This window comes from Lagopus muta, chromosome 1 (genome assembly GCF_023343835.1).
Source record: "Lagopus muta isolate bLagMut1 chromosome 1, bLagMut1 primary, whole genome shotgun sequence".
NCBI lineage: Eukaryota > Metazoa > Chordata > Aves > Galliformes > Phasianidae > Lagopus > Lagopus muta.
In genome coordinates, this window is record NC_064433.1 from 185,985,176 (window position 1) to 186,010,083 (window position 24,908).

General features: G+C 40.0%; 1 protein-coding gene across 2 annotated transcripts in view; it reads left to right on the top strand.

Moving 5' to 3' along the window:
- Window positions 1-24,908, top strand: part of NOX4 (NADPH oxidase 4) — a 105,554-nt gene that overhangs the window by 49,016 nt on the left and 31,630 nt on the right. For both annotated transcript variants that reach the window (XM_048940139.1, XM_048940147.1), the window contains exon 13: window positions 16,987-17,068. In XM_048940139.1, coding sequence (XP_048796096.1) covers window positions 16,987-17,068 — 82 coding nt within the window. The remainder of the gene's footprint in view (window positions 1-16,986; window positions 17,069-24,908) is intronic.

Genomic DNA, 24,908 nt, shown 5'->3' on the forward strand with positions numbered 1-24,908 from the left:
TGTCAGTAATGGCAAATGTGAAGCCATGCAGCTTGGACTAGCTCTCATTTGGAGCTACACCAGCATATCTTACAGTGCAGCTGCCCAGGAGATAGTGCTGGTGGGTGATGGCTTTAAACCTTGCAGATCACTGGTGTCTCTGCAAGGGTTTCTGTATGAATCCGTAATGAGATCTGTAGATGAGCTGGTTTTGCTATTAATGACCTTCTGAACGCCTGTTCTGTTCTGCTTCTCTCATGTGTCTTTGGTCAGCTTTTTCTCAGTCAGCTTTGAGAGATTTGGTGTCTTAATATTTACAAAAGGATTTTAGGTTGTTTTTTCCTCGCTTGATGCCTAGTTTGTCCTAGCATTGTCAGCTGTCAGGGTGTCCTTCCTCGCCGCTGCATCAAGTGCCACTTGTTTAGTCTGAAAGCTGACATTCCATCTGGCACCTCTGGAGGGAAAAGGAGAGAACCCACAGAGCATGCTTGATGTGTCCAGCCTCTCAACGGCAGTGAAGAAAGCACAGCAATGCAAGACAATGTGTCTCATTTACTGGCCAGACTTCAGGGTGCTAGACAGAAAGTGGTACTGATGGTGTTGAAATGACAGACGTCTGAAGCCTCACAACGTGATTGTGTGGGAAACAAGCAGACAGCACTCAGAAGTGTTGAGGTGAACTGCATGTTTTAGGGCATCAGAACATTGCTGTTATGCTGCAGGCTGTTTCTGGTACAAATTGGGATGGGATTGTGTTTAAAACACTGCTGCTGTTCTGTGCTCTGCAGTAATTTTTATCTTGTAGTGAAATCCTCCTGCCTTTCAGGTGGTTATGATCTTGGAGAGTATTTGCAAAACCTATCCGCCATTCTGAGCAGCAAGATACCAATTATGAAAGCCCTGTAAAGCACTTTAATATGACCCATTAAATCAGAGACTTCTATCCACTCAACTTAGTACACATTGTGGCAACAGGAGGTGCTGAGCTAGAATCACAACAGATCTACGGGGGATGGTCCAAAAGTAATGCCTCCTATGTTATTATGTTGGCCCACAATGTCAGAGGTGGATGCTGGTAGTACAGCAGTAGAGGTTGACCCTTCAGTATTCCGCTACATTTTTTTGCTGAGTTACAGATGGCAGCAGAGAAGCAGTCTGACAAAATCACATCTGACATGGAAGTGTGTATGAAGCAAAGGTGTGTCACTGAGTCCCTCCATGTGGAAAGAATGGCACCCATTGACATTCATGGATGCTTTCTCAGCATTTTTGGAAATCAAACAGGGGATGTGAGCACAGTGATGCTATGGATCGTGTGTTTCTGCAGTGGTGGTGGTGCTGTGAGAAGTAAGTTACGCTCTGAATAGCCATGCACAGCTGTACTTGTGAACCTGTGTTTATAGTTTGTCATTCCATAAATGACAGTGACTATATTGAGAAATAGTGTTTCATAGCTGAGAATTTGCTCTGGGAAATAGTGCTGTTGTGCTCTTTGTATTTATTGTAGTTTTCATGGAAGTAAATAAGAAATGTTACTTTTGGAGAGACCTATGTATTTTAGTGTATTGATCTGCATTGCTGTAGAAAGCAATGTCTCACCAGGAAATATGGATGTTATCTTAATTCTTCCTGTTGGAGATGAGGATAGGCATGGTCAGGAGGTCCTTGAGGTTGTGAATTTTTATCAGAGACTGTTAATAGTCTTTTTTTCTGGAAGATCCAGGTTTGGAGCAGGTAGTTTCAGGAAAAAAATATTATGCAGTTGAAAACAGCAGAACTCTTTTCCCAGAACGTGGCAAATGTATGAAAACATGGATCTTGTTTAAATGCCTATGCACTAAAACCTCAGATAGCAACAAGTACACAAAACAGAATTCTATCTAGATCTCTAATTTCTTGAACAGGCTTAATTTGTAATGCAGTTGTTTGACCTGTTGGAGATGGACTAAGGATTTTTTGACTGCCCTCCAGAAGACAATAGACATGCCTTCTAAGTAGCTCCAAAGGAGGCATAATCTAAACTTTCTGGGCAGGGAGGGTTTGTCATATCTTTGCTGGTATCTTCATTACCTTCCTGAGACCTTGAAGCTCCTAATACAGAGAAGATCTGAAGCTCACTGCACATTGCTGCCCTTAGCTGGTGTAGGAGCTAGCAAAGGAATAGTATTTTTTTAGTAACGCAGGGAATAGTTTGGAAGATACTGAAATATTGTATCACTCTGTCAGTATCAGCTGTATTTGTAGCAGATCTTCTTTCACTGGAGAAGTGTGAAGAAGGAATAATATCCTAGTGACAAGGTGACACGAAGGAATAATATGACTACAGAGTCTGCCAGCAGGATGTGACAGGGTTGTCCTGGGGTCACTGTCATTGCTACTGAGTTTCTCTAAAGCTATCTAGTCAATTCTGATGAGCAGTTGCTCACCTCATTTCCTCTTACCTCCAGTTCTGTTTGGTTTGGGCCTTTCTCATTCTGTAGTAACATGATTTTTGTTGTGTTTAGTTCTTCCATGGGATTCCAGGCAGGGTATAAAGGTGTTAATGTTGTGCTAGTGTTGATTGTTCCAGAAAGCTGAAGTCAGAGATGGTAGAGATGTTATTTTTTCCCTTACATTTTATGACTGCTGATTCTTATCTTCTCAGTGAATCTTACTTACGCTTCTAAGGAAGATTTCAGAATTGAGTGCTAAAGAGGTTTAATTGTGTTTCTTTTACATAATTTGATATTAATAATAATAGTAGTACTCTTACATTACCGGGAGGTTAAAATACCTTAACAATATAATTAGCCAAAGTGTGCTACAAAGAATACTAGTTCTATTCTTCAGTGCTATTAACATTCATTAATCTTTTTATTTATTCATGTAAACAGCTCATTAAAGGCAGGATTAGGAGAATGGAGAAAAAGGAAGATAACAGAGTCAGTTCACTGGCTGTGCTCTGAAAGCCCCTTTATAGAATTAAAATAAGAAAAAAATAAGAATTACTGCTGAAAGAACATGTCTGAAGTTTTGACTCCAGCTGTGGATTGCTGAACACTTGAACTGCAGCAGACTGAATACCAAACCCAGTATAACTTACATCGACTCTGATTTAAGCAATTTGTGAATTTTTTTCTCCACAAAGAAGAAAATCAAGTTTGTTAGGACAGAAGGTTGCCTTGAAGTCTCTGCAGTCCTTTCTTTATACACCTTGTTATGTGTAACTCCCTGTTAGTGAGCTCCTCTGGAGCTCACTAACACATAACAACTGATAGGAACTAAATGAATATAGTAAAAACAGAAAAAAAACCAACCCACACTCCACCTTGAAAGTAGAGTTACAGGATAGGAAGGCTCCAAGAGATGCAGATGAGTGGGCTTCCATGCAGGTCTTTGCTATGGTAATCTGTGTTTCTATGCAGTGTTTGATTTGTTGAGAAGACAAAGTTGCTGCTCTGGAGTTGCCAGTTCTTTGGATTCATGCATATGAGGGTCCCATTCTTGTGGTAGTTTCTTTGCAGAGGATCAGATCTGCTTCAGGCACTTAATATGTGAAGTCTAGCTGGACTTCATGGTTCCTTTGTATGAGCACCTTTAACAGATTTGTAATGGTTTCCAAAGGAATGGTAGAGTTGACACAAAAATGCCAGCTCTTCATGCATGCCTGCACTACCCTGAGGCTGTAGCCCACTTGCTTGGATGCCTCTCAGGTTTTGCTGGGTAATGCCTTCCAGACCAACTTCTTGTTTTGTTCCCAGTTCAGTGAAGCTTCTCCTTCAGGGGCAGATGAAAAATGCAAACACATTTTAGACTTGAAAATGGAAGTTATCACAATTGTTAGTTAAAATACCTTAAAATTAGATTGACGAGGTTTATTTCTGGCATCCTTTCCTAGCAGACTCTGAAAGTGCTGTAGTTAATTAGGAAAACAGTATTTCAAATTGGGAATGTCAAAGGAATAGAATAACTGCTGTAGAAACTGCTGATGTCTATAAACTTCATGAGCAGAAGGGACGGTTACCTATATGTGCTCCCAGTTCCTGCATGACACTTTGGAATTTCATGATTAATTTCTATAGAGAAGCTAGCATAAGCCAGAAACAAAACTTGGGATTGAACTAGCACATTTTTCAGGTTCAGCCTTTGGATGTCCGTGGGATCTTTCTGTGCATGAAGTTCAACTCTGTGATGGTTCCCATGATTTACTGTTTTCATAAAATCACAGAATCATAGAATTGTTTGTATGGAAGGAACTTCAAAGACCATTTAGTTCCAGCTCCCTGCTGTGGGCTCCAAAACCTTGCACAAGATCTGGCTGCCCAGGCCTCCATCCAACCTGGCCCTGAACATTTCCTGGGATGGGGCATCCCAGTTTCTCTGGACAACCAGTGCCAGGTTTGCAGTCTCTCCACTTTTAACATTCCTTTGAAATACTGAATTGGAGTCACTGTTCAATAGCAGTGTCATCTCTGATGTGGGCTGTGAGGATGATGTGAAGTGTAGCACTATTACCATACAGATTGCCAACAGTGGTGATTGATGGCCCTCTCAGATGACTGTTTATCATGCTGTCTTGTATTGCTCCTTAATCTTTGGTCTCTCCTACCTGTCAGCTTATTTCTGCTAATGTCTTACCTAACAACTGGATGGGAAGAGAGAGAGTATTATCATGTTATCTGAATTTGTTCTGTGTTCTGTACAGAACCATGGTGGTGTGTTTAATAAAACTGACAATATTGCAAGCGATACCATGATTGTATGATATGAGAGTTGCATTTTAATATTATTTAAATAGCAAATGCTGTACAGCTCCCTGTAGGCATGATAGTAATGCTCAAGTTCTGGTCAGGGATCCCATATCCTCTCTCCTCTCCTCTCCTCTCCTCTCCTCTCCTCTCCTCTCCTCTCCTCTCCTCTCCTCTCCTCTCCTCTCCTCTCCTCTCCTCTCCTCTCCTCTCCTCTCCTCTCCTCTCCTCTCCTCTTCTCTCCTCTCCTCTCCTCTCCTCTCCTCTCCTCTCCTCTCCTCTCCTCTCCTCTCCTCTCCTCTCCCCTCCTCTCCCCTCCTCTCCCCTCCTCTCCCCTCCTCTCCCCTCCTCTCCTCTCCTCTCCTCTCCTCTCCTCTCCTCTCCTCTCCTCTCCTCTCCTCTCCTCTCCTCTCCTCTCCTCTCCTCTCCTCTCCTCTCCTCTCCTCTCCTCTCCTCTCCTCTCCTCTCCTCTCCTCTCCTCTCCTCTCCTCTCCTCTCCTCTCCTCTCCTCTCCTCTCCTCTCCTCTCCTCTCCTCTCCTCTCCTCTCCTCTCCCCTCCCCTCCCCTCCCCTCCCCTCCCCTCCCCTCCCCAAAGCAAATTTTGCTTTGGTTCTCTATAGCCCCTGGCAACCCAGCTTTCCATTGTCGCACACGTTTCCTTGCTACTCTCTCTAGACTTTCACTTTTGCATATGTGTTGATTCTCTGCTTCAGACAGCACTAACTGAAGAGTTTGAGTTTTTCTATGAGGCAACACAGCCAGTTTGTGATCCAAGAATTTTTGAGGAGTATCTTGCAACCACAACTCTTCTCTGTCCCAGGCTTTCCCAAGAGATTTATCCCATTCAATCATAAAGGTTATAAAAAACCTGTCACCACCCAACTATATAATTATCAACAGCGGAAATAAGATTCCTGTGGATAAAAATGAGTGTGACAGCCTCAGAAATATTACTTACCATTCTTCCTTTACCAGCCAAACCTCAGAACATGCACTGAAAGCGCTGTCATGACCCCGGGCCAATAGCACGTTTCCATACTTGGCAGAATAGGTATTTTGGCTTCTGCAGTAAACAGAATAGAAAAGTTTACTTTACAAGGATTATAGCTATGCTTTTTGTACAAGCTTAAACCACGTACTATAAGCCACATGCCAAGCAGTGCTCTGTACTGGGCTATGAACTTAGTGCCCCTTTGTGTCGGAAAAGTGCAGAAGAGAGATGTGGGAGGTCATTCCTAATGGGAATGGAGTGAAACTGCCAGTTCTTAGTAAAAAGGAGTCCTTTTGTGAGTGTCAGTCCATTGAATCCATTTGTAACTAAAACCTGCTTTTTATCTCTCAGGCCTTGCCATTTCAGAATAAGGCAAAGCAAAAATGCCTTAAATACTGTATGGAGTGTGAGATGCAGCAAAGTGGCTATTTACATTTTCTGGTTCATGCGTGAAATTTGAAATGACTCTTGTTACGTGCTGAATGTGACATTCCCAAATGAGACAAATGGCTCAATCATCTAATTATTAACTCATGTGCTTTGAGGAGAATATGTAGGAGGGAGTTCATAAGCTGGAACTCCCTTAGCCAAAATGTAAATAGGATTGCAGTGTTGTGCACTGGGATGTGTGAAGCAGAGTGTGCTTTCTTGTTAATTAATGGTGCGCTGGTGTGGAAGGCAGCAGCTGAAGGCAGGGTGCACCCTGTATATATTTCACTGACACTGTAACCCACATTTCTACAGCTCAGCCTTATTCTTGCTCTTCCTCTTTATTTAAACTACTTTGTGCTATGAGTAGGAGTAAAGTTATGGAGTTTGCTTAAAAAAGGATATCATGATGCTTTTTATTTATATTGTTTGTGACATTTGTACCAGATTAGTCCAGAGTACTGTGTAGTGGAGTAACATTCCATGAGATGCAAGTTCTGCAGGGAGAGGTAATATCTTTTATTAGATCAGATAAAACAGAAAAAACTGTCAGGCCTTCAGGCATGCAGAACCTTCAGCAGGTTTGACAAAGAGGCAGAAAAGTCAAAGCAAACAACAGGGAATACAATAATATTACCTCTTATTTTAAAGGGTTTTTGTTTGTTTGTTTGTTTGTTTCTTCAGAAATATGAGCAAGACAAGTAAATAAATAGCAAATGCCCTCCTTCACCCTGCAGTTTTTTAGTTGATTTACCATTTCCATGAGAAATAATATTTGTTTTTCCAAAAAATTGAGATTGCCAAAAACACTGTTATGAGGCCAAAAATATCACTTGTAAATGCTGTCCCCACTGCCTGTTAGCATTTGTATGTCTCCAGCTTTCCTTATCTTCTCTTGGCTAAGTTCCTGATTTCCCAGAATCATAGAATTATTTGAGTTGGAAGGGACCTTTAAAAGCCATTTAGTCCAACTCCTGTGCAATAAACAGGGACACCTACAGCTCCATCAGGGTGCTGTAGGATGTATTTGCTATAACGTGCTGTGATCTCTCCTGGAGGAGAAGGCTTTTGCATCATGGCAGATGCAGGTTAGGTTGGCAACTCTTAAGTGGAAAAAGACAAAGACACAAGTAGACTCTAGTGTCATTGTGATTTGCATGAAATACTGAATTTTATTTAAACATGGATACACAGTTTTTTGTTCCAGCATCTATATATTTACCTTTTATTGTGTTCTTTTTTTCCTCTCTTAAAATCTCGTTATGTTATCTTTAATAAAGTTCAGATTCAAAATGCTTGACCATCTAGAAAGAGTAAAATTCAGACAGTGCTTTATGCAAAGTATTAGTGTGTGCCTGGTAATTTGAGAGCAGCCTTTATGGCAGACAATATTGATAAACTGTTTGGATCTGTGACTTATTTTTGAGCTGTAACATTCTAAGCGTTGTTGCACTAAACTCTGTGGTCATGGGCATGGGAGAAGGGTGAGAAAAGGGCTATGAATTCAAATAGTCACGCTGCTATTTGTTGAACAACTGGGGGTTCAGGAAGGAGGCTTACAGAGGGCTGTGGGCACAGTTTTCAGCACTGAAAGAGATTTGGGCTGGAGGAGGAGTTCCAGTGGTCATTGGTTGGTTGAAGTTTGCTGAAATGGCTGCTGTGACGATTTTTCTGAGCTGCTGCTGATAGTTAGCACATCTAGATCCTCTGAGAAGCCTCTTCTTGTAAGAGCAAATGAAATAAATCAGTGGGCAATTTGTGCTCTTCATTGCAAGAAGCAGTCTTAAATTCCATCCCTTCACATAAATTTAACATCTTCCTTTACTCCCTGTAGGCAGTGTAAGCACTGTTTCCTTAAGGGAAATGCCACAGACACCCACACATGGTTTTGGAGATGAAGTTGAGATGCTTTGCTGTGCTCTGCTAAGTGGCTGCTGTCAGCCTTGACAGCACAGGGCTTCCCCTCAGAGATTTTACTTGCGCTGTGTGAGCCGAATATCCCTACAGCTCAGTTGTAACGGGTTTAAAAACAGCAAAATCTATAATTAAAGGAAGAAGTTTTTATAATTTCAGTTTTTTTGATGTTTGCTTTTTTTTTTTTTTTTTTTTTTGTGATGCGCAGAGGGGATTATGCTAATTGTGCCCTGTCACTAACAAGCATGGCAAATGGAATTTTCTTTGTGCAGCTTCCAAATAAAGTAGCATTTTGTTAATCCAAAAACCAGTACAGCAGTAATTTAAAAGCCTCCCATATCTCTCAAAGCATATGTACCACCTTTTCTGCAAGCAGAGGGCTTTATTACTCCCATGCCATTCTGTATTGCAGAATTTGTGATGGTGCATCAAGTGCATTGTCATTGCAGGTCGCTAGAGGAATCACTCAGACACATCAAATGAGAGTTCATCATTATATAAGAATTAACAAAATCGTGTTAAATCATGTTAAACCACAGGTTTCTTGTACTAGACAATCTTGATCAGTCTCCTATTACACCAACATCTTCAATATTTTCTCTCCCACTCAAGATTAGGAATAATTGTCCTGTTGATAGAAAATATTAAAATATTCAGCAGTGGACTTTCTGTCATGCAAAAACATGTGTGCTTAATATTTTATTATTTTCATAACACGTGATATTTGAAAAGTGGAGACAACAAACCACTAGAACATCCTGCAGCAAAGTCAGCAAAAAGAATATATATTTTCATAAACTTATTAGTTAAGTGTAAAATAAAACTAGCCAGACTAGGTCCTAAGTAGCAAGTTTATCTTCAGGGAGTGGGTTGGTTTAAGTAGTCAAGAATTGCTTCTTTTAATTCGTATGTAAGAAGAAATAACAGAATTACATCAGGGTGAAATTAAACTAAACTTGTGGTACATTTCTTGATACACTGTGTGAATAACTTTTATCACCTACCCAAAAGAAAAAGGAATAACCAATATCTAATGGGCCATTTCATTTGCTAGTCATTAAAATAATTACCTGCTAAGGTTTTGATATTGCCCTTTGAGAAACTTTGGAAGAGCCAGAGCCTCAGATGTGATTAGATCTCTGGAAGAGTTGCTCATTTCTTCCCAGTGGATCATCTCCAGTTGACTAGCAAAATTTACATAAAAAATAGGGTCCAGCTGAGCTCTAATCACTTTCTGCTGAGTTATGTGCTTCAGTGCAAGTGAAGAACTTGTATGTGTTGTCAGAGAGAGTCAGACAGCAGGAAACACAGGAAAAATTACTTGGATATATAGTGGAGTCCCTCGGTACCCAATTTCTCTTCTTGTTTCTTATTCAGAGCCCTGTTACTGTTACTTCCAGAAATTTGTTATAGTCACAAGATCAACTGTGGAAGGATTCAGGGCATTTTCACAAGGATGAGTATCACTGCTGGTTTATCTCAGCATGAATCTGGGTATTATATGGATTCCTGGCCCCGGATACAGGCCATGGGAACAACTTAGCACCTCTAATGCAGGTATTCACACAGCTGAGCTGTGAGGACATGGAAGTTGGCGGCTGTGTTTTACAGATGCTTGACTGAGGTCAAGGTGGCTTAGGTCTGTAGTACGCTTAATGACTTTACTGAAATGAAATGAGCGGAGTCTCGGTGATGAGCAGCATTTATCACAGTGGCGTTTGGAGGGAAGAGGGCAGAGTTGGGTTCTTAGGGCTACTTTACATTAGAAGGCAGGGAGGAAAAAGCACCAAGTACTGATAGTGTAAAAATGCACTCTTTTCCCTCATATTCAAACCTACTGATTGCAGCAGTAAGTGAACTTCGGTGGGATTTTTATGAAATGGGACAGCACAAAGAGCCGTAATGTACTTAGCAGTGATGTCTCTTTAGGGGCATCCTTTTTTAGGCTAAAATCTGCTAGTGCGTCCCCCCTGTCTGTTTTAATGACATACTGTTTCTTGGTATAAGACTGGCTTGGTTTGTGTTTTGGGTATGCAGAGGATTTTGTGCATCACCGTCCCCCAGCAGAACAGTGGCTGAAAATAAAATCTTGTCAGCCTTAAATTGCCCCTTATGTTGCACAGGGAATGGTTCATTAGATCTTCATTGAGGCTGGACATTAGGAGAAATTTCTTCTCTGAAAGACTGATCAGGCACTGGAACAGGATGCACAGGGAGATGGTGGAGTCTCTGTACCTGGAGGTGATCAAGAAACGTTCAGATGTTGTACTGAGAGATATGGTTTAGTGGGGAAATACAGGTGGCAGGTGAATGCTTGAACTGGATTATCTTGGAGGTGTTTTCTAACCTTGGTGATTCTGTGATTCTGTGGTCTCAAATCCAAGTCTCATAGTAAGCAGTCGTTCCCCACAAAATCTTTTGTCGTATCTAATTTTACCTGGGAGAGAGCAAAGAGGAACGAACTGGTGTCCATTCTTCTCACTGCCATTAAGAGGCAGGGGAAGCCAACTGAAATGCAGGGAATTATTTCTAAATGTGAGAAAAAGGTTTGTGCAGTGTGAGTGCTCGAGTACAGGAAGCGGTCTTCTGAAAGGCTGTGGAGTCTCCATCCCTGGAGATGCTCAGATTCCAGCTGAGCGGTACCGTTAGCAGCCCCCTCTTGCTGACCTCACTCTGAACACTGGTTTGGACTGGGCAAACTCCAGAGATGCCTCCCATCCTCAGCTACTCTGTGATTCTGCAAAGTTGTTACATGATAATATATTTCACTGTAATAATGAAGGTATGTATTAGTGAGAGGGTGAAAGTATCCCATACTTAGCATCCTAACTGAGACCAAATACAAACGGACAAAAGCATGAGAAGTTGTCAGTGACTGGTGGTGTTTTGTTCTGACTACTACAAAAATTTGACCTTGAATGGGATTAATTCAGTTATTTATTTGCTGCCATGTAAATATGTTGTCTTAAGAGCACTTGTACTTCTTGAAATGAATATGTATAGAATATATTAACTTATGAACCTATTTATAAACCTGGCTAAAAATACCAGTACATATATGCATGTTGCTGCATGCTAATTTTAATCTATTTGAGGATGGGAAGTGATGTGACTATAATAGCCCACAAATGACACTGCAGAGTTATGACAGTTATTTCCAGGAAGACATCAACACTGTGCCCAGTAGGAGAGAATTAATACGAGTAAAGCAGAAAATAACTTAGAGAGAGATTGCAGTGCAGCTGTGTACCTCTGTGGTGCTCCCAAGCCTTGAATCCCATATGCAGGTTTGATTCTTTGTTTCAAACAGCATACATTAGGAGTGGACATGCTTCATGGAAAAGTGATGAAAGTGTTCAAAAACATGAAAAGGCTTCTAAACAGGTGACAACTCAGTACATCAGTACACAGGAAAATTTAGGAAAACAGCGGTGTACCAAATCATGCATAACAATGGCATAGTGAATAGGAAGGCTCACACCACAGTTTCTGTCAGTAGCAGAACTTTTGGCCATCAAACGCAGATACTAATTCAGAGCAAATACAGAATGGTGGCTCTTCATGTATAAGGTGAGAAACACCTTTGAATTCCCTGACAGAGGATGTGGAAGGGATGAAGAGGTTTAGGTGGGCAACTGGAGAAGTACTTGAAAGAGAATCCAGGGGCTTAACAGACAAACCATGTAAAGCTCAGCTTTTTAAAGGCATACCCTTTGGAGCTTGGCAGTGCTGTATAGTACTGCAGTAATTGTACACTTGGAGAGTAGCTCATTTCAGTAGGCTTTCTCTAGTTTCTGTATGAGATTACAGATTACAAAGAGAATCAGCTGAGCCTCCCTGCCCATAAGTACTTGGAGAGTCTTTTTCTTTGGTGAGTATAAGAGTATTTTACATCAAGTATCATGACTTACAGATAAAGAGAGATAGAACTATTGCCTCACTGTTTCTTGTGGCACGTGAAAGAGGAAAGTGCATCGCTAAAGAAAAAAGAGCTAATTGAGCCTCCCTGCACTGACTCATGGTGTTCAAACAGGAAGGAACAGCCCTTCACAGCCATAGGGTGCTTGTAGGACTCACTGCTACGAAATTCAGTGCAAATAACATTTCTTTCATAGCATGTATTTATAATGATATTTTGAGGTTAAAGTTACCTTTTAGTATGTTCTGGAATAAACACTTCTGTGAAGAAAATGCTCTTCAAGTATGGTACATCTGAGAAAAATAAATCTCTTGATTAGGATACTAGTTTTGAACTCCAGAGGTCTACCTCATCCCCAGCTCTGCTAGGGGGCTGCTGTGTAACGTGCAGGATTTCTGACAGCATTGAGCTCTGAGACTGCTTAATGTGACACTTGCTTTACTTCAGAAGTTCTGACCATTAATAAGTCACAGGTCAAATCAATATACTAGATGTTTCGGTTTTATCCCATCTTGTTACTCATAATTTTTATAGTCCTTCACTAGCAGAGGCTTCTCCCTAAATGCTTTTTCTTTTCAAAGCACTGAGGAAGTGCTTATGACAGTATTTCCAAATTTACAGACCTTGAGAACAAGACAGATTAGCGGGTCTCAAATCTTTTCTGATACAATTGGCAGTTTTAAGAAAGCTGACCTAATTATTTTTTTTATTGTTCCAAGACACTGAGGAGGCATCCATAACTCAGAAGGTTCCAGACTAATCTGCATTTTGCAAAACAAGAGGCGGAGATGTTTTTAGGTAGAAACAATAGAGTTTACAGATGTCCATGTAGTGAAAGATGGAGCTGACCCAAGGTTAACTACAGAAACATGTTTGCTAATTTTTCAAAGGTATAAATATACAGATAGATCTTTTGGTAGACAAATAGATTCCTGGACCGCAATGTTCTCTGCTTTACAACTGATAAGACTATTTTGTTTTTCCAGTTCCATTTCTGTACTGTGAGGGTGGCAAAACATTGGAATGAGCTTCCTGGAGAAGTGGCTGAAGTCCTATACCTTCCAGTTCAAGAGTCATTTAGATAATGCACTTTAAGTCTTGGTTAGCTTTGAAGAGATCAGGCAATTGGACTTGATTTTTGAAGGTCCCTTCCAGCAAAACTATTCTATCTTCTTTTTTGAAACCCCCCTGTCCTCTTTATCTCCCACCTTTGTCTGTCTTGGAAGATGTTGTGATCTATTGGTTGTTTGCTTTTGCTTGTTTATCTGTTTGTTACTGTAATTTGAAAAACCTTCCTTTTTTGTGCTTTAGGCTTCTGATATACTCTTGTAGAAGCATCAAACGTACCTATGTCTCATCAGTTGCAGCTGAAGCTCTCATCACCTCCTTCATCACATTGCTGGATTGTCCTTAAAGGCAGTGGTGTCATTTGTACCAATTTGACTTTCGCGCTGTGTGCACTTGTGTAATAGAAAGTATCTTAGACCTGAAGAGTGAATCGTGTACATAATGATCCTGTGGAGAAATTAATCCTAAAGAGTTCTGTTCAGTGTGCTGTTTCTCTTAAGAAGATTTATAGGACGTGGAGGCTCCATGTACTGGAAAAAGTTGTAGGATGTATGTGAGGTGATGTGGAATACTACCATATAAGTATGAGTGTTGCTATGGAAAAATGGATAAATTCATATGGTGAAAAGAAAACACATCTGCCTGGGAAATTTGCCATAGGGCAGGGGGAAAAAAAAAGAAGAAAAAAATAGAGTTTAACTAAAACACGATCCAGGAGGATCCAAACAGGAGGGCTGTTTAAGCCAATTTCAGATGCTTTGGCTGCTTTCACTCCCAATATTCGCCAGCCCTGTCGCATTGCTATTTGAAATATTTTCAAGATGGCAGCTTGTTGAACTGAGTTGTGGAATGCAGCCAGCAGACCTAGGCCAAGGAGAAAGGGCTGCACCCTAAGAAGAAGTCAGAGAATAGAGGTTGGAGATGGAACCCAGCCTGGATGCAAGTAGAATGCTGGTGTGGGACACATCTGTGCCCAACATGAGATGAATTTCGTCTCTCCCAAATTACAGGCTCTTGTAACATTTGCCAGAGCAGTCTGACACACTTAAATGTACTGTAGTGTTGCACAATATTGAACGGAGAGTGACTCTCAGTGTTTTCCATTGCTTTTTCACCTGGTTGTATGTGCTAAAAACAAATAGATCAGGCACCAAGAAGACATTTTATTGATCAAATCCTTCATAGGCATGACTTAAACTGTGCACTGAAGGTCAAAACGCTCAGGTCACAGAGGGAAGTTCTTTTGTTCAGTGTTTGCCATTGAAAACTTCCTCTCACTCCTCCACCAGGCATATACAAAGGCTACTGTTGTTCATAGGAAGCCTATTTATAAAGAGTTCCTAGAGTGGCACCAGTAACTTGAGTTGTCTTGGGAGATATCAAAAATACGTGAGGATTCCTGAGGTGGGGGAGGAAGTTAATGTGCTTGCTCTGACACATAAACAGTTGGATATTTTGCACTACTTAAATCTTTCATCTCTTGTCTTGCGGCGTTTGAAGATCATAGCGTACCATCTGGAAGGATGATGGCATGCCTGTATGCAGCATACTGCCGTGTGTCGGGGGACTGGCAATAAAAAAAATCTTTGCCTCTTCCTGAAAGTTCAGAAAGAGGTAAAAAAACGACAAAGGTTTTTGTCAAGACAGTGAGCAGGATCTTCCTTGACAAATGCCCGATGAATTTTGTTTCCATCTTTACAGCATTATATTTATCATTGTTGGCCACATCCTGTTTCTGTCTCAGGCAGGTACAGTAAAAGCTAAGAGCTACCTTTGAAGATGTGGTAAGAATTTTGCAGGTACATATGCTTCAAAATTGAATTTGAAGAGATCTGGAAATGAAGGTAGCAACTATTACTTCTTGTTTCTTCTTTGCTGGAGTTTCTTTGCTAAACTTCCCAGCCAGCTGCTGGAAGACTAGGTCATACCATCAGAAGGGCTTGACCTTTACAACTGAGCCTTTATCAGGACACTTTTTATTTTTAACTTATTGTTCCTTCATCAAAGTAATATAATTTATGAAGCATAGGTGATTTTTTTTCATTTAAATGGCTACTTAGTAGAACTTTATCCGAATTGATCTATTTTAGCTGTAATTATATAATATGACATAAAAATTAATGTTGAGAAAACCATCACATGCTCAACTGTAAGAAGTAGGAAATTACTCCTTTTTGGAGCTGGAAGATTCATCTTCGTTGATTTGTCCCTTGATATCCTTATCTGTAAACCTTATTTTGGAGGATATTTTGAGATACCTAGGGATACCAAGGAAGGAAGGTCTACATTTGTTGGAAGTTCACTTCCCAGAAAGAGAATGGTATATGAAAAAGATGGCTAGTTTAGAGAAACTTGTAGCTCAGCTACAACAGGCTGCAAACAGTAGTGGCTCAGCAGATGATGGAGGCTTAAACTCTGTAGCTGAAGCCTTCAAGGTATATAGGTGTTGCAGGAAAAGCAGGAGTTGCCAAGCTGGGAAATATATCAGCAGCGTCCTCAGTATCTGTGCTACTAGAGGAGTAGTTAAATAAAAGTTGCAGAGCATGGAAAGAAGCAGAGTATTCCCATGATGTGGAGAGCTGAGAACTGTGCTAAGGGAGTTTGACCTGAGTGTATTTCCCTTCTTTCTATCAAGATAATTTGAGGAGGTTCCCATCTACAGCAAACTGAAAAATTGATACTGATAGAATCTTGTACAGATCCCACATCTGTTTTGCATCGAGCTACCTCTAGAACATCAATTAAGGGTAGCTACCCAAAGCAGCTGTCCCCACACCTATTGGTCAGAGAAGCCAAGTTACAAGTAACTTGGCTACTGCAAATGACACTGTGGTTCACTTTTTCAAATACATTGTCCTTGTGGTTTAACCTGACAGGTGACTGAGCATCACACAGCAGTTTGCTCCCTTCACCCTCTTCCCAGTGAGGTGGGGGAGAGAATTGAAAAAAATAAAATAAATAGAACTTGTGGGTTGAGATAAAACTATTTACTATGATAGATAAAAGGATAATAGGACTATGTGTATGTATATATATACGTGTGTGTGTGTGTGAATGTATATAACAGGTATATAACAAATGATGCACAGTTGCTCACTACCCCATGACTGATGCCCAGCTAACCCGCCCCGCCCCTCCCCTCCCCCCCCCTTAGCAGAAGAGAGTGAGATGAATTCCCATGCCCTTCAAAACTCCTCCCATGTGATATTATATGGTATGGAAAATTCCTTTGGCCAGTTTAAGTCAGCTGTTCTAATTCTGTTCCCTTCCAGGTACTTGGACCATTCTCTATCAATGGTCTGGACTTTGTACAACACTGCTTAGCAGTAACTATAACTACCGATGTGTTAACATTGTTTTTCTCCCAGAACCAAAACATAGCATCATACCAGACACTGAACAAATCTGTCCCAAGTGAAACTAAGGCAATAGTAATGAGCAAAAAGCAATGCACTCTTTCAGCCTTCCTTAGAAATGTCAGTGAGTCAGTTACTCAAGGACTTACATGTTGATTTAATTTTGATTAATTAATTTACATTCATTTAGACTACTATGATCTTTGAGTGCTTGTTGAATTCTTAGTTGTTCCTCCTTTGTGTTTAGACTGGTCTCTTCAGTGCAGGGACAATTTCTTGCTGTGTATGATATGCAGAAGTCCTATATGCAGACCTCAGAAACTTCAGAGTACTATTGGAATTCAGCATTACATGGAAATAAAAAACCAAAACATTTTAAAATACTAGTAAAGGAGTATACAGGAAAGAGTGATTTCTAGTCTTAGGAGTTTTGTCTGTGTGAATATATAGATTTTCTTCACTACAAACATAGCTTGGCCCTTTGCTAATTATCAGTGCTGCAGAAAGGAATTCACTCGTATTACTGCTTGCTTACTGGTAGCCTGAACATAAAATGCAGAGTCACAGTCTGGGTTTGTTTTCTTTTTTTCTTTGTCCTGACAGAAAGATTTCGGGATTTACTGCTTCTACAGTCAAATCAAGATGCAGAGATTCTGCCCATCTTTCAGCAGAGGTGCTATCCCAAGTAAGTAACACTGTCTTGTCAGAGTTATAATCCTTACCTCTTTGCAGCTGAGGAGGGCAAAGCATTCGTAGCACTTTTGGTGCAAAGTGCTAAGGCAGAGCTGTGCTAAGGCAGAGCCACACTTGCACTGAGATTTTCAGTCTTTCAGCAGTGTCAGGAAGAAGCAGACATTCTCTGCAAGCATGCCTAGCTGTCAGGGGGAGGTGGTGGCAGAGTGCAGACATTAAGCTGCCTGGATCAGTCTGGTGTAGCTTTGTTTCACTTGGCACTGCGTGTTGACATAGGCAGATGTTTTGTCAGGCTAATCCCCACTCTTCTCATCTGGGATTCCATCATTTGCAATGACAGATTCCCTTGGATTTTAACAGGCCCCCTCAGGAAGACTACAAGCTCTAGAAAATATTTTTTGCTGCCATTTTTTATTGATATACATGCAGGCAAAACAAAAAAAATTGCGTTGTGTGTTTTTTCATTGTGTAATTGTATTGATTCAGTCTCTTTCTCTTAAATGACATACTTGAATGAAACAATAAGCACTGCTTGCTATATTATTTTTAAAAAACTGTGAATTTCAATAAAGTTTTGGAAAAAAGCAATGAGGGGAAGGAAGAAGAAGAAGTAGTCCTCACATTAATTGTGGCCACAGTGAGCCATGGAGGGAAGATTGTGTGGGATGAACAGAAGGAGGAAAAGGAAATATAAATATCTGGAGACAAGCCAGCAACAATGATGGCAATCAGCAAAATTATTCATTTCAATCATCATTATTTTAATCATTAACTGGTTCCTGTAATACGTAAGAAGCCAGTGGAGCTACTTGCTAAATACAGCTCTTAAAATCTAATAACTTTTTTAAAAGCATACAGCAGATAGAAGAGCTGAGTGCTGTGAACTAGTCACCTCTTCACTGTAAATACTGGAAAATAAAAGCACTCAGGTGAATCCCTATTCCCAAAACAGTGAAACTTTTGCATTGACTTCAAGGGTGAAAGGATTCTATCCCCAGTTCTATTTTTTGCATCACCTATTGTTATTGTTTTACTGGACTATCATGGAGGTACAATATATGAGTCTCTGGGAGATAGATACCTTAAGTTGTCTGCTCTGCTTGTTTCATTAGGACTTCCATGTATTATTACCTTGGTCTTTCACCTGTAGGAGCACTAGAATAGTAATTTTTCCATAGTAGTAAAAAGCTTAGTTTAGCTTAAATGTTTTCTCTCATGTTGTGGACGCTGTCAGACTGGCCAGAGAAGGAAGCTTATCCTCCTTACCTCTGTACAAATCATTCACAAGCTACCTGACTTTCCATGTTCATATGCAATTTATTGCTAATATTGTTGTCAAGTGCAGCAGACTAACATTATCAAATCTGTGGGGGAATGAGTATCTGTTCTTCTCTGCTCAGTCCATGTTACAGCTCTTTCAAGATCATACATGGAGCTATTTGAACTTAAGTGGGCCTGTATATGAAATGATAAACGTTTTCAGCCATATTACTTGGGAAGATTGAGTGATTCCCATAATGCAAAAAATGAGTCACACTTCAGCACTTGATTGATAGAAAATTTTGCATATGTTGTTACAAACAATAGATTTCTGCTTATAGCATCATTAATCCATGCATATTTGCTTGCTTGCTTACAGAAATTTATCGTGTATTTACAAGCTAGTTGAATACTGTTGACATGTCCTAATTTCCCTGGGGGTTCTTTTTCAAGTGAAATCCTTGTGTTCGGCAAGGTAGAAAATGTTCATCTTCATGATATATTCTGTCTTATTCCCATTTCAGTGTGCTCATTTTTATTAAAAGATCAGTCAACAGAAATCAAGATAATTAACAGACACATCTCATAAATGAGTGTTCCTTGACTTCAGCTAAGCAGTCATCATTTGTACTATGTAAGGATCTGAGCAGTAAGGTCATTTTAATGTGACCTTATTGTGGAACACAGGATGAAACCTCAAACACTTATGAATAACCTAAAGATATGGAAGGTTAAAAATAGAAGAGCAATTACAATAATGTTTTAGATGAACAGCCTGAATGAGCAAGGTTTAGTAGGTAGAATGAGCAAAAGTTTGCACGTATTTGAGAGACATATGCCAAAAGAAGGAGGTGGGAAAGGAAGGTGATCAGTATCATCCAGGATATTCAGAGTTACAGTAGAAATATTAAAGGCAAAATGAGCCAAGTATAATCCATCAGTTTCGAAAGAGGTAGAAGCTTTGTCTTCTAGGCTGACTTATGTTCTTGTTATATTAAGATCATGACCATCTCATGAAACAGCATGTTAATTTTGAGTATGTGTTTGTTCTCCTAGATGTCTGTGCACTGGAAGATTAGGAAGTACTTTTCTAGCATATACAAACACATTGTTCTGAATTTTTTAGGTAAATATGTCAGTTGTACTTTGCAGTCTTGGTTGATGCAGGAAGAAATGTTAGATCTTTTGATGACCCTTGTGTTTGTCTGAATTTATTCTGCTGTTGATGACTAAATTGAATACCTGCTCTGACACATGAGGCAGGTTATAGAGGACCCAGAGCTTACAAAGATTCAAGCTTGAAAAAGCCACTTTGCACATCTCAGTGCTTCCTTGGCTTAGCTGTGTATGTCCACAACTAGCATGGCAACTTGAGCACTTGTTATCAGTGCAGCCCATGGGCTTAGATGGAGCACTACACCAGCACTTTTCATATTGAGCTTGCAGAGTGGGAGTACAGCATCATCATGTGCTTCTTTCACATGACAGTGCAACTGTGTCTTGGGAAAACTGCAGTTATTAGGGAAGAGTTATGGGAGTATGTTCTCCCATAAATGCCTGCAGAGGAGTTTCACAATGAAACATACTGTACTACATAGGTTACTGAACTTGGAGGAGAAGTCCAGTCCAGGCAAGTCTTATCCATACCTCAAGTGAGCTTCAGAAGATGAAACTGGACATTACTGGACCCCTTGTGCACCTCATCAGGAAACTCTCCATCCACATTAAAATGTTTGGTGCAGAAAATCTGTTTCCTAGCTGACATGAAACCATTCCTGTCTGTGGGAAGTGACATTCTGAACACTGAAGAATAAACCTGCAACTGTGGGCAGCCAGGCAGGCAGGGTCTCATGTCAGCCTCCAAATGGTACCACCTGGGAAGATCCTCAGCCCTGAAACCAAATTGCAGATGTGCTTGCAGCTTTCTCCTTCATTCCCTCACCTCCACGAGCCTGCAGTGGACCCTGAGGTGGGCCACACAAACACAAACACAGTCAGGTGTATCAACAAGTTGAACTTGTTGCAGTGAGTCTTATCCTGACCAGTCACTTTGACAGCGAGCACTAAGACTCGTAAATTTCTTAAAGGACCTTTTAAAAATATCACTCTTCAGGTATTTCCACAGGAGTTTTCTTGAAGTTGAAATCTAGTTTGTACATTGCCTGTTTGCCTGCATAGCCCAGGAGTTTCATACTGTTTATCACATTAAATTACTCATAAAATGCAAAAAATGCTGCAGTACTAACACAGGCTGTAGAAGGTTGGGCTTGAAAATGTTGTAATGCCCGTTAATCAGATCCAGCATGCGGCACTGAGCTTAGCCAGCAGTGTGTTCCTAAGTTACTGACTGGCACCATGCTGATTTCCACTGTCAGACTGTATTTGACCTTGACTTTAGCTGGTCTGTCAGAAGGGAAGGACAAAACACGAGGAGAAATGTTTTAAGTCTGAGAGTTAGGAGTTAAGTTGGTAGGTTACAAGGGCAGGAGTGAGGCCAACGCTGCACAAAACTTCCAGTAATCTCCCAATATTTAAAAGAAGATTATAGAACAGGAAGAAATCCAACTTTTTACATGTTAGATAGTGACAGGACAAGTGAGAATGTCTTTAAACAAAAGGAGGGAGATTTAGATTAGATGTTGGGAAAGTTTTCCACTGAGAGGGCGGTGAGGTGCTGCCCAGAGCTGTGGGTGCCCCATCCTTGGAGGTTCTCAATGCCAGGCTGGATGGGGCCCTGGGCAGTCTGATGTCTTGCTCTAGTGGTCCACATCCCAGCCCAGCCTGCAGCACGGAGGTTGGAACTTGATGATCTTTGAGGTCCCTTTACAACCCAAGCCATTCTGTTATTCTGTGAAAACTCTGCTTGTGAGGAATGGGTCGCAAGTGCTGTTGGCGCTAAATCTTTTCAGCAAATTTCTCTTTTTTTCTCAAAAGTGACTTTTGAGATTGCAGATGCATTTTTTTTATTTTCAAGATACTACCAAGGTCCTCAAATATGTGTGTGATTTTTTAGAGGAATTATTTGCTTTTTTTTTTTTTTTCCCCTTGGAAATATTCATTCTTATCTTCTGTGGTTTGGTGGAAAAGTGATTCACCACTGTAAGATTTTAAGAACAGAAGGAGCTGTTATGTTCTACCTAATTTGTGTCCCTTCTTAACGTGAGCAATAGAGCATTGCCTGATAATCCCTGCAGCAAGGTTCGATCAGATCATAAATTTAGAAAGACATCTAATCTTCAAATTGAGACATTAAAACAGGAAAAATCGTAAACCTTTAGATCCACTTGCTTCAGTTGCTGCATGTATGTATAGCATGAATTTCTTTAGCATCAGTTTCCAATCTGCCATTTCATTGTACCACTGTCTGCCAAACAAGGAAGCTCTACAGAAAGTGATACCTCCGTATGAGTGGATAGAGGTCATTTAACAACACAACCTGCTCTTGAACAAATTAAATAGGCAAAACTTTGTTGCAGGGCAAAGTTCTATAACAGCTTATGCTCTCTTTTTAAAACTGTGCCATTCTTTTTTTTTTTTTTTTTTTTTTTTTTTTTTAATTAAGAAACATGGAGAGGAATTTCTTTAATGCTCGTATACAGAAATAGCAGTACTTCTTTATGGATAATTGAAAAATGACTGAGGCTGAACACTGTATTAGTATTTAACTGAAATGACAAGATGCTGAACTTTGGAGGAAAAAAAAGAACTTAGAACCTACAAGGTATAATAATATAAAAGAGTATTCCAAAAATATGTAATTTCCATCTGTCACAAACTTATAAGCCTTTCTTTGGCATATATTTTTCATAAATTAAGGTAGACTTGGTGTGCACGTACCAAAATACTGGTCATTTTCTTGTCACAAAAAACAAAATTCCAAACCCTTACCTTTATATATATGTAGGCTCAAATATATATCTTTGAAGGTCATCTTTGTTAAGGTGTTGAAATTTTTAGCTCAAGCAAAGCCAAATGATGTTATTCAATTCTCATCATGGAGCAGTCTAGACAAATAGGCGGCTGAAACTGAGTGCCCTGAACTGTTGTGCCATCTGGCTCCCAATCGCTGCTCATTTTAATGATAATGGATCTGTGATGGATTCGTGCCAATTTACTACAGCCTGAGGCTGGAGCCAAGAAGCTTCTAAAATTTCATAAATACCCCAGAAATAAATGTTTTATCTTATTTGTAACTGTCTTGAGAATGTTTTTCCTTTTAGAGAGAAAAGTAATTTGTGGCTAACCAGAAAAAGCAATGAGTCCTGGCATGTGGCTCCTGGAGGTTACAGTGCATAAACATCATATATGTGGAGGTTCCCCTGCATCCCAGATTTATTACTCAGGAGTAGTCAGCAAGATCGTGTCCTAGAAACCCAGTTCAGTTCACATTAGAAGCAAAGGCAACATCTTCCTTGGTGTTGTGCAAGGGATAAGAGTATGACTTATGCCTTTGTCACTCACTCTTCATTATAAGGCAAGTTTTATAATTTAAAAAAAAGGAATCAAATTTAACAGTGATTTTCTAAAATTGGGTTTCTGTGAAGTGCTTTACAAAAGGTATTCTATGTTGTTACAGAAATAGAAATACACCAGAAATAGGAATCAGGTCTTCTGCTGTCTTTTCTGATTTGTGCCTTTGGCTCTTTGATATAAAATAGTATTCATCCTGTTTCCAGCTACAAAAACACATGGTCTGCCTATATTGCTGAAATCACATAGGAAGATACCAAGTGAAGGAGCTTTTCAGTAGTGCCCACACAAGCAGTACAGTGCTTTGTGTACTGTACTGAGTGCTCCAAGCGTGAAAACTTCTGTTTTAGAAGCGCTCCAAGATTTATTGCAAAATGCAGGCTGGAAGCTGACTGTCTCACAGCAACACTGAGCCCTCAGTAAGCCTGAGTCTCAGGGAACTCAGAGCATTTAGATTGATTAAGTGATTAAAAAAAGATACCTGCTGAAGGAATCAGCGGTGACATTTAAATAAGCTCAACATGTTTATAAAGAAGAATGTTTTAGGGTGCTTTCTTAGTGGTTTGTAGGGTTTTTTTTGGCTGTAACCTTTCACCCATTTTCCTTTTTTTACATTGGCCTTTTGACCGTATTATGTTATCCTGTACAGTTTGTTGTCCAGTGCAGAATTGAGTTGCATGAACACAAAATCGCCACTGTAAGAGAAGGATATTTTCTTGTAATTTGGGATTTTTACCAAATGGCACAAACAACAGTGACAGCAGGATAAAGGCTGGAAGCTGTTTATAAAAACAAAAATCATGTTGTAGAAGTAATCGTGTCAATAAAAATGCAAATACTGGCTTGGTTTTCTTGAAACCAGAAGGAAAAAGGAAAGAAGGAGAACTGTAATTCATTCTGTATGTTTGAGCTACAAAGAGAAATGTGGACATATTCACATAATATCAAGCAAGGACAGCTTGATATCTTGCAATATTTATAATGGTACATTAAATTCAAATATGGGTCATCTATTTCTTGAGACAGAGGCTTTATTTGTTTATAGTATCAGTGCAGTGCCCCAGTAAGTTCTAGTGCAACATAAAGACACTTTTGTTCTGTTTCCAAAGGCCTTGAGTTCAAGTACCAACAGTGTAGAGGCAGTGAGTCCCCTCAAAGTAGAAGGGAATTTTGCTGTTCAGATTTAACTTGAAATTGAAGAAACTTCGAAGAAACAAGTACAGATCTTTCAGAAGTAGAGATGTGGGGAGAAACCTGTATCTTCTGAGAATTTGGTGGAGCAACATACATACAAAGTTGATGCTTTGTGGGCATATATACTCTCTTTTGAGTACTAAGCAATCTACATTTCAAGTTCAACTTAGCTCTGTTCATCACAGCATAGCTGTGGCTCATTAGCAGGCATGATCTGCTTTATGCAAAATATTGCAATGCTCCCAGTTGAGAAGGGAGAAGGGTTGACTGAAAATAAAAGATTCCTAAACCTTTCAAAATACCTAGGAGATTGTTTTATTTAAACTGAATGGCAGAAGACAGAATGTTGCAACTGGTTTTCATTTTGCTGTTTGGGAGCATGAGCACAGTCCTTGATGAACCCTGTTGATTTAATTAATATCTATCTGCCCTCTACTGAGCAGCAGTGCCAGACTATGTGAAATTAACTGCCACCAGATATCTGGAAGGAAGTTTTTTTTTCTACGTAGCTCGAATAGAAGTGACAGTAGTTTGGTACATAAAATACTAGTAGGCTTCTTTGATTCATTATGCAAGAGGGAGTTTCAGTGATCCCTTCTGGCCCCATATCCAGTTTTATCAAAGTTTTAAATATAATGATTTACAGTAGTTGAAAAAAATTAGTTTCACAATTACCGTAGGTACAGAAATCCAGTCACTGGGCTCTTGAGGGAGAAAAACAAATACGAACTTATCGTGGTTGTTGACAGTAGTGATTTCCTCCTTAAGTCCATGAACAAAAGGAAAGATTCATTCATTCACTCCTATACACCTACCTGCACATTAGCAATTTAATTTGTGGCCTCTTGCTTTCAGCATGTGACCGCTGAAGCTGAGTTTCACATAGAACCTGTCAAGGAGCCAGCATC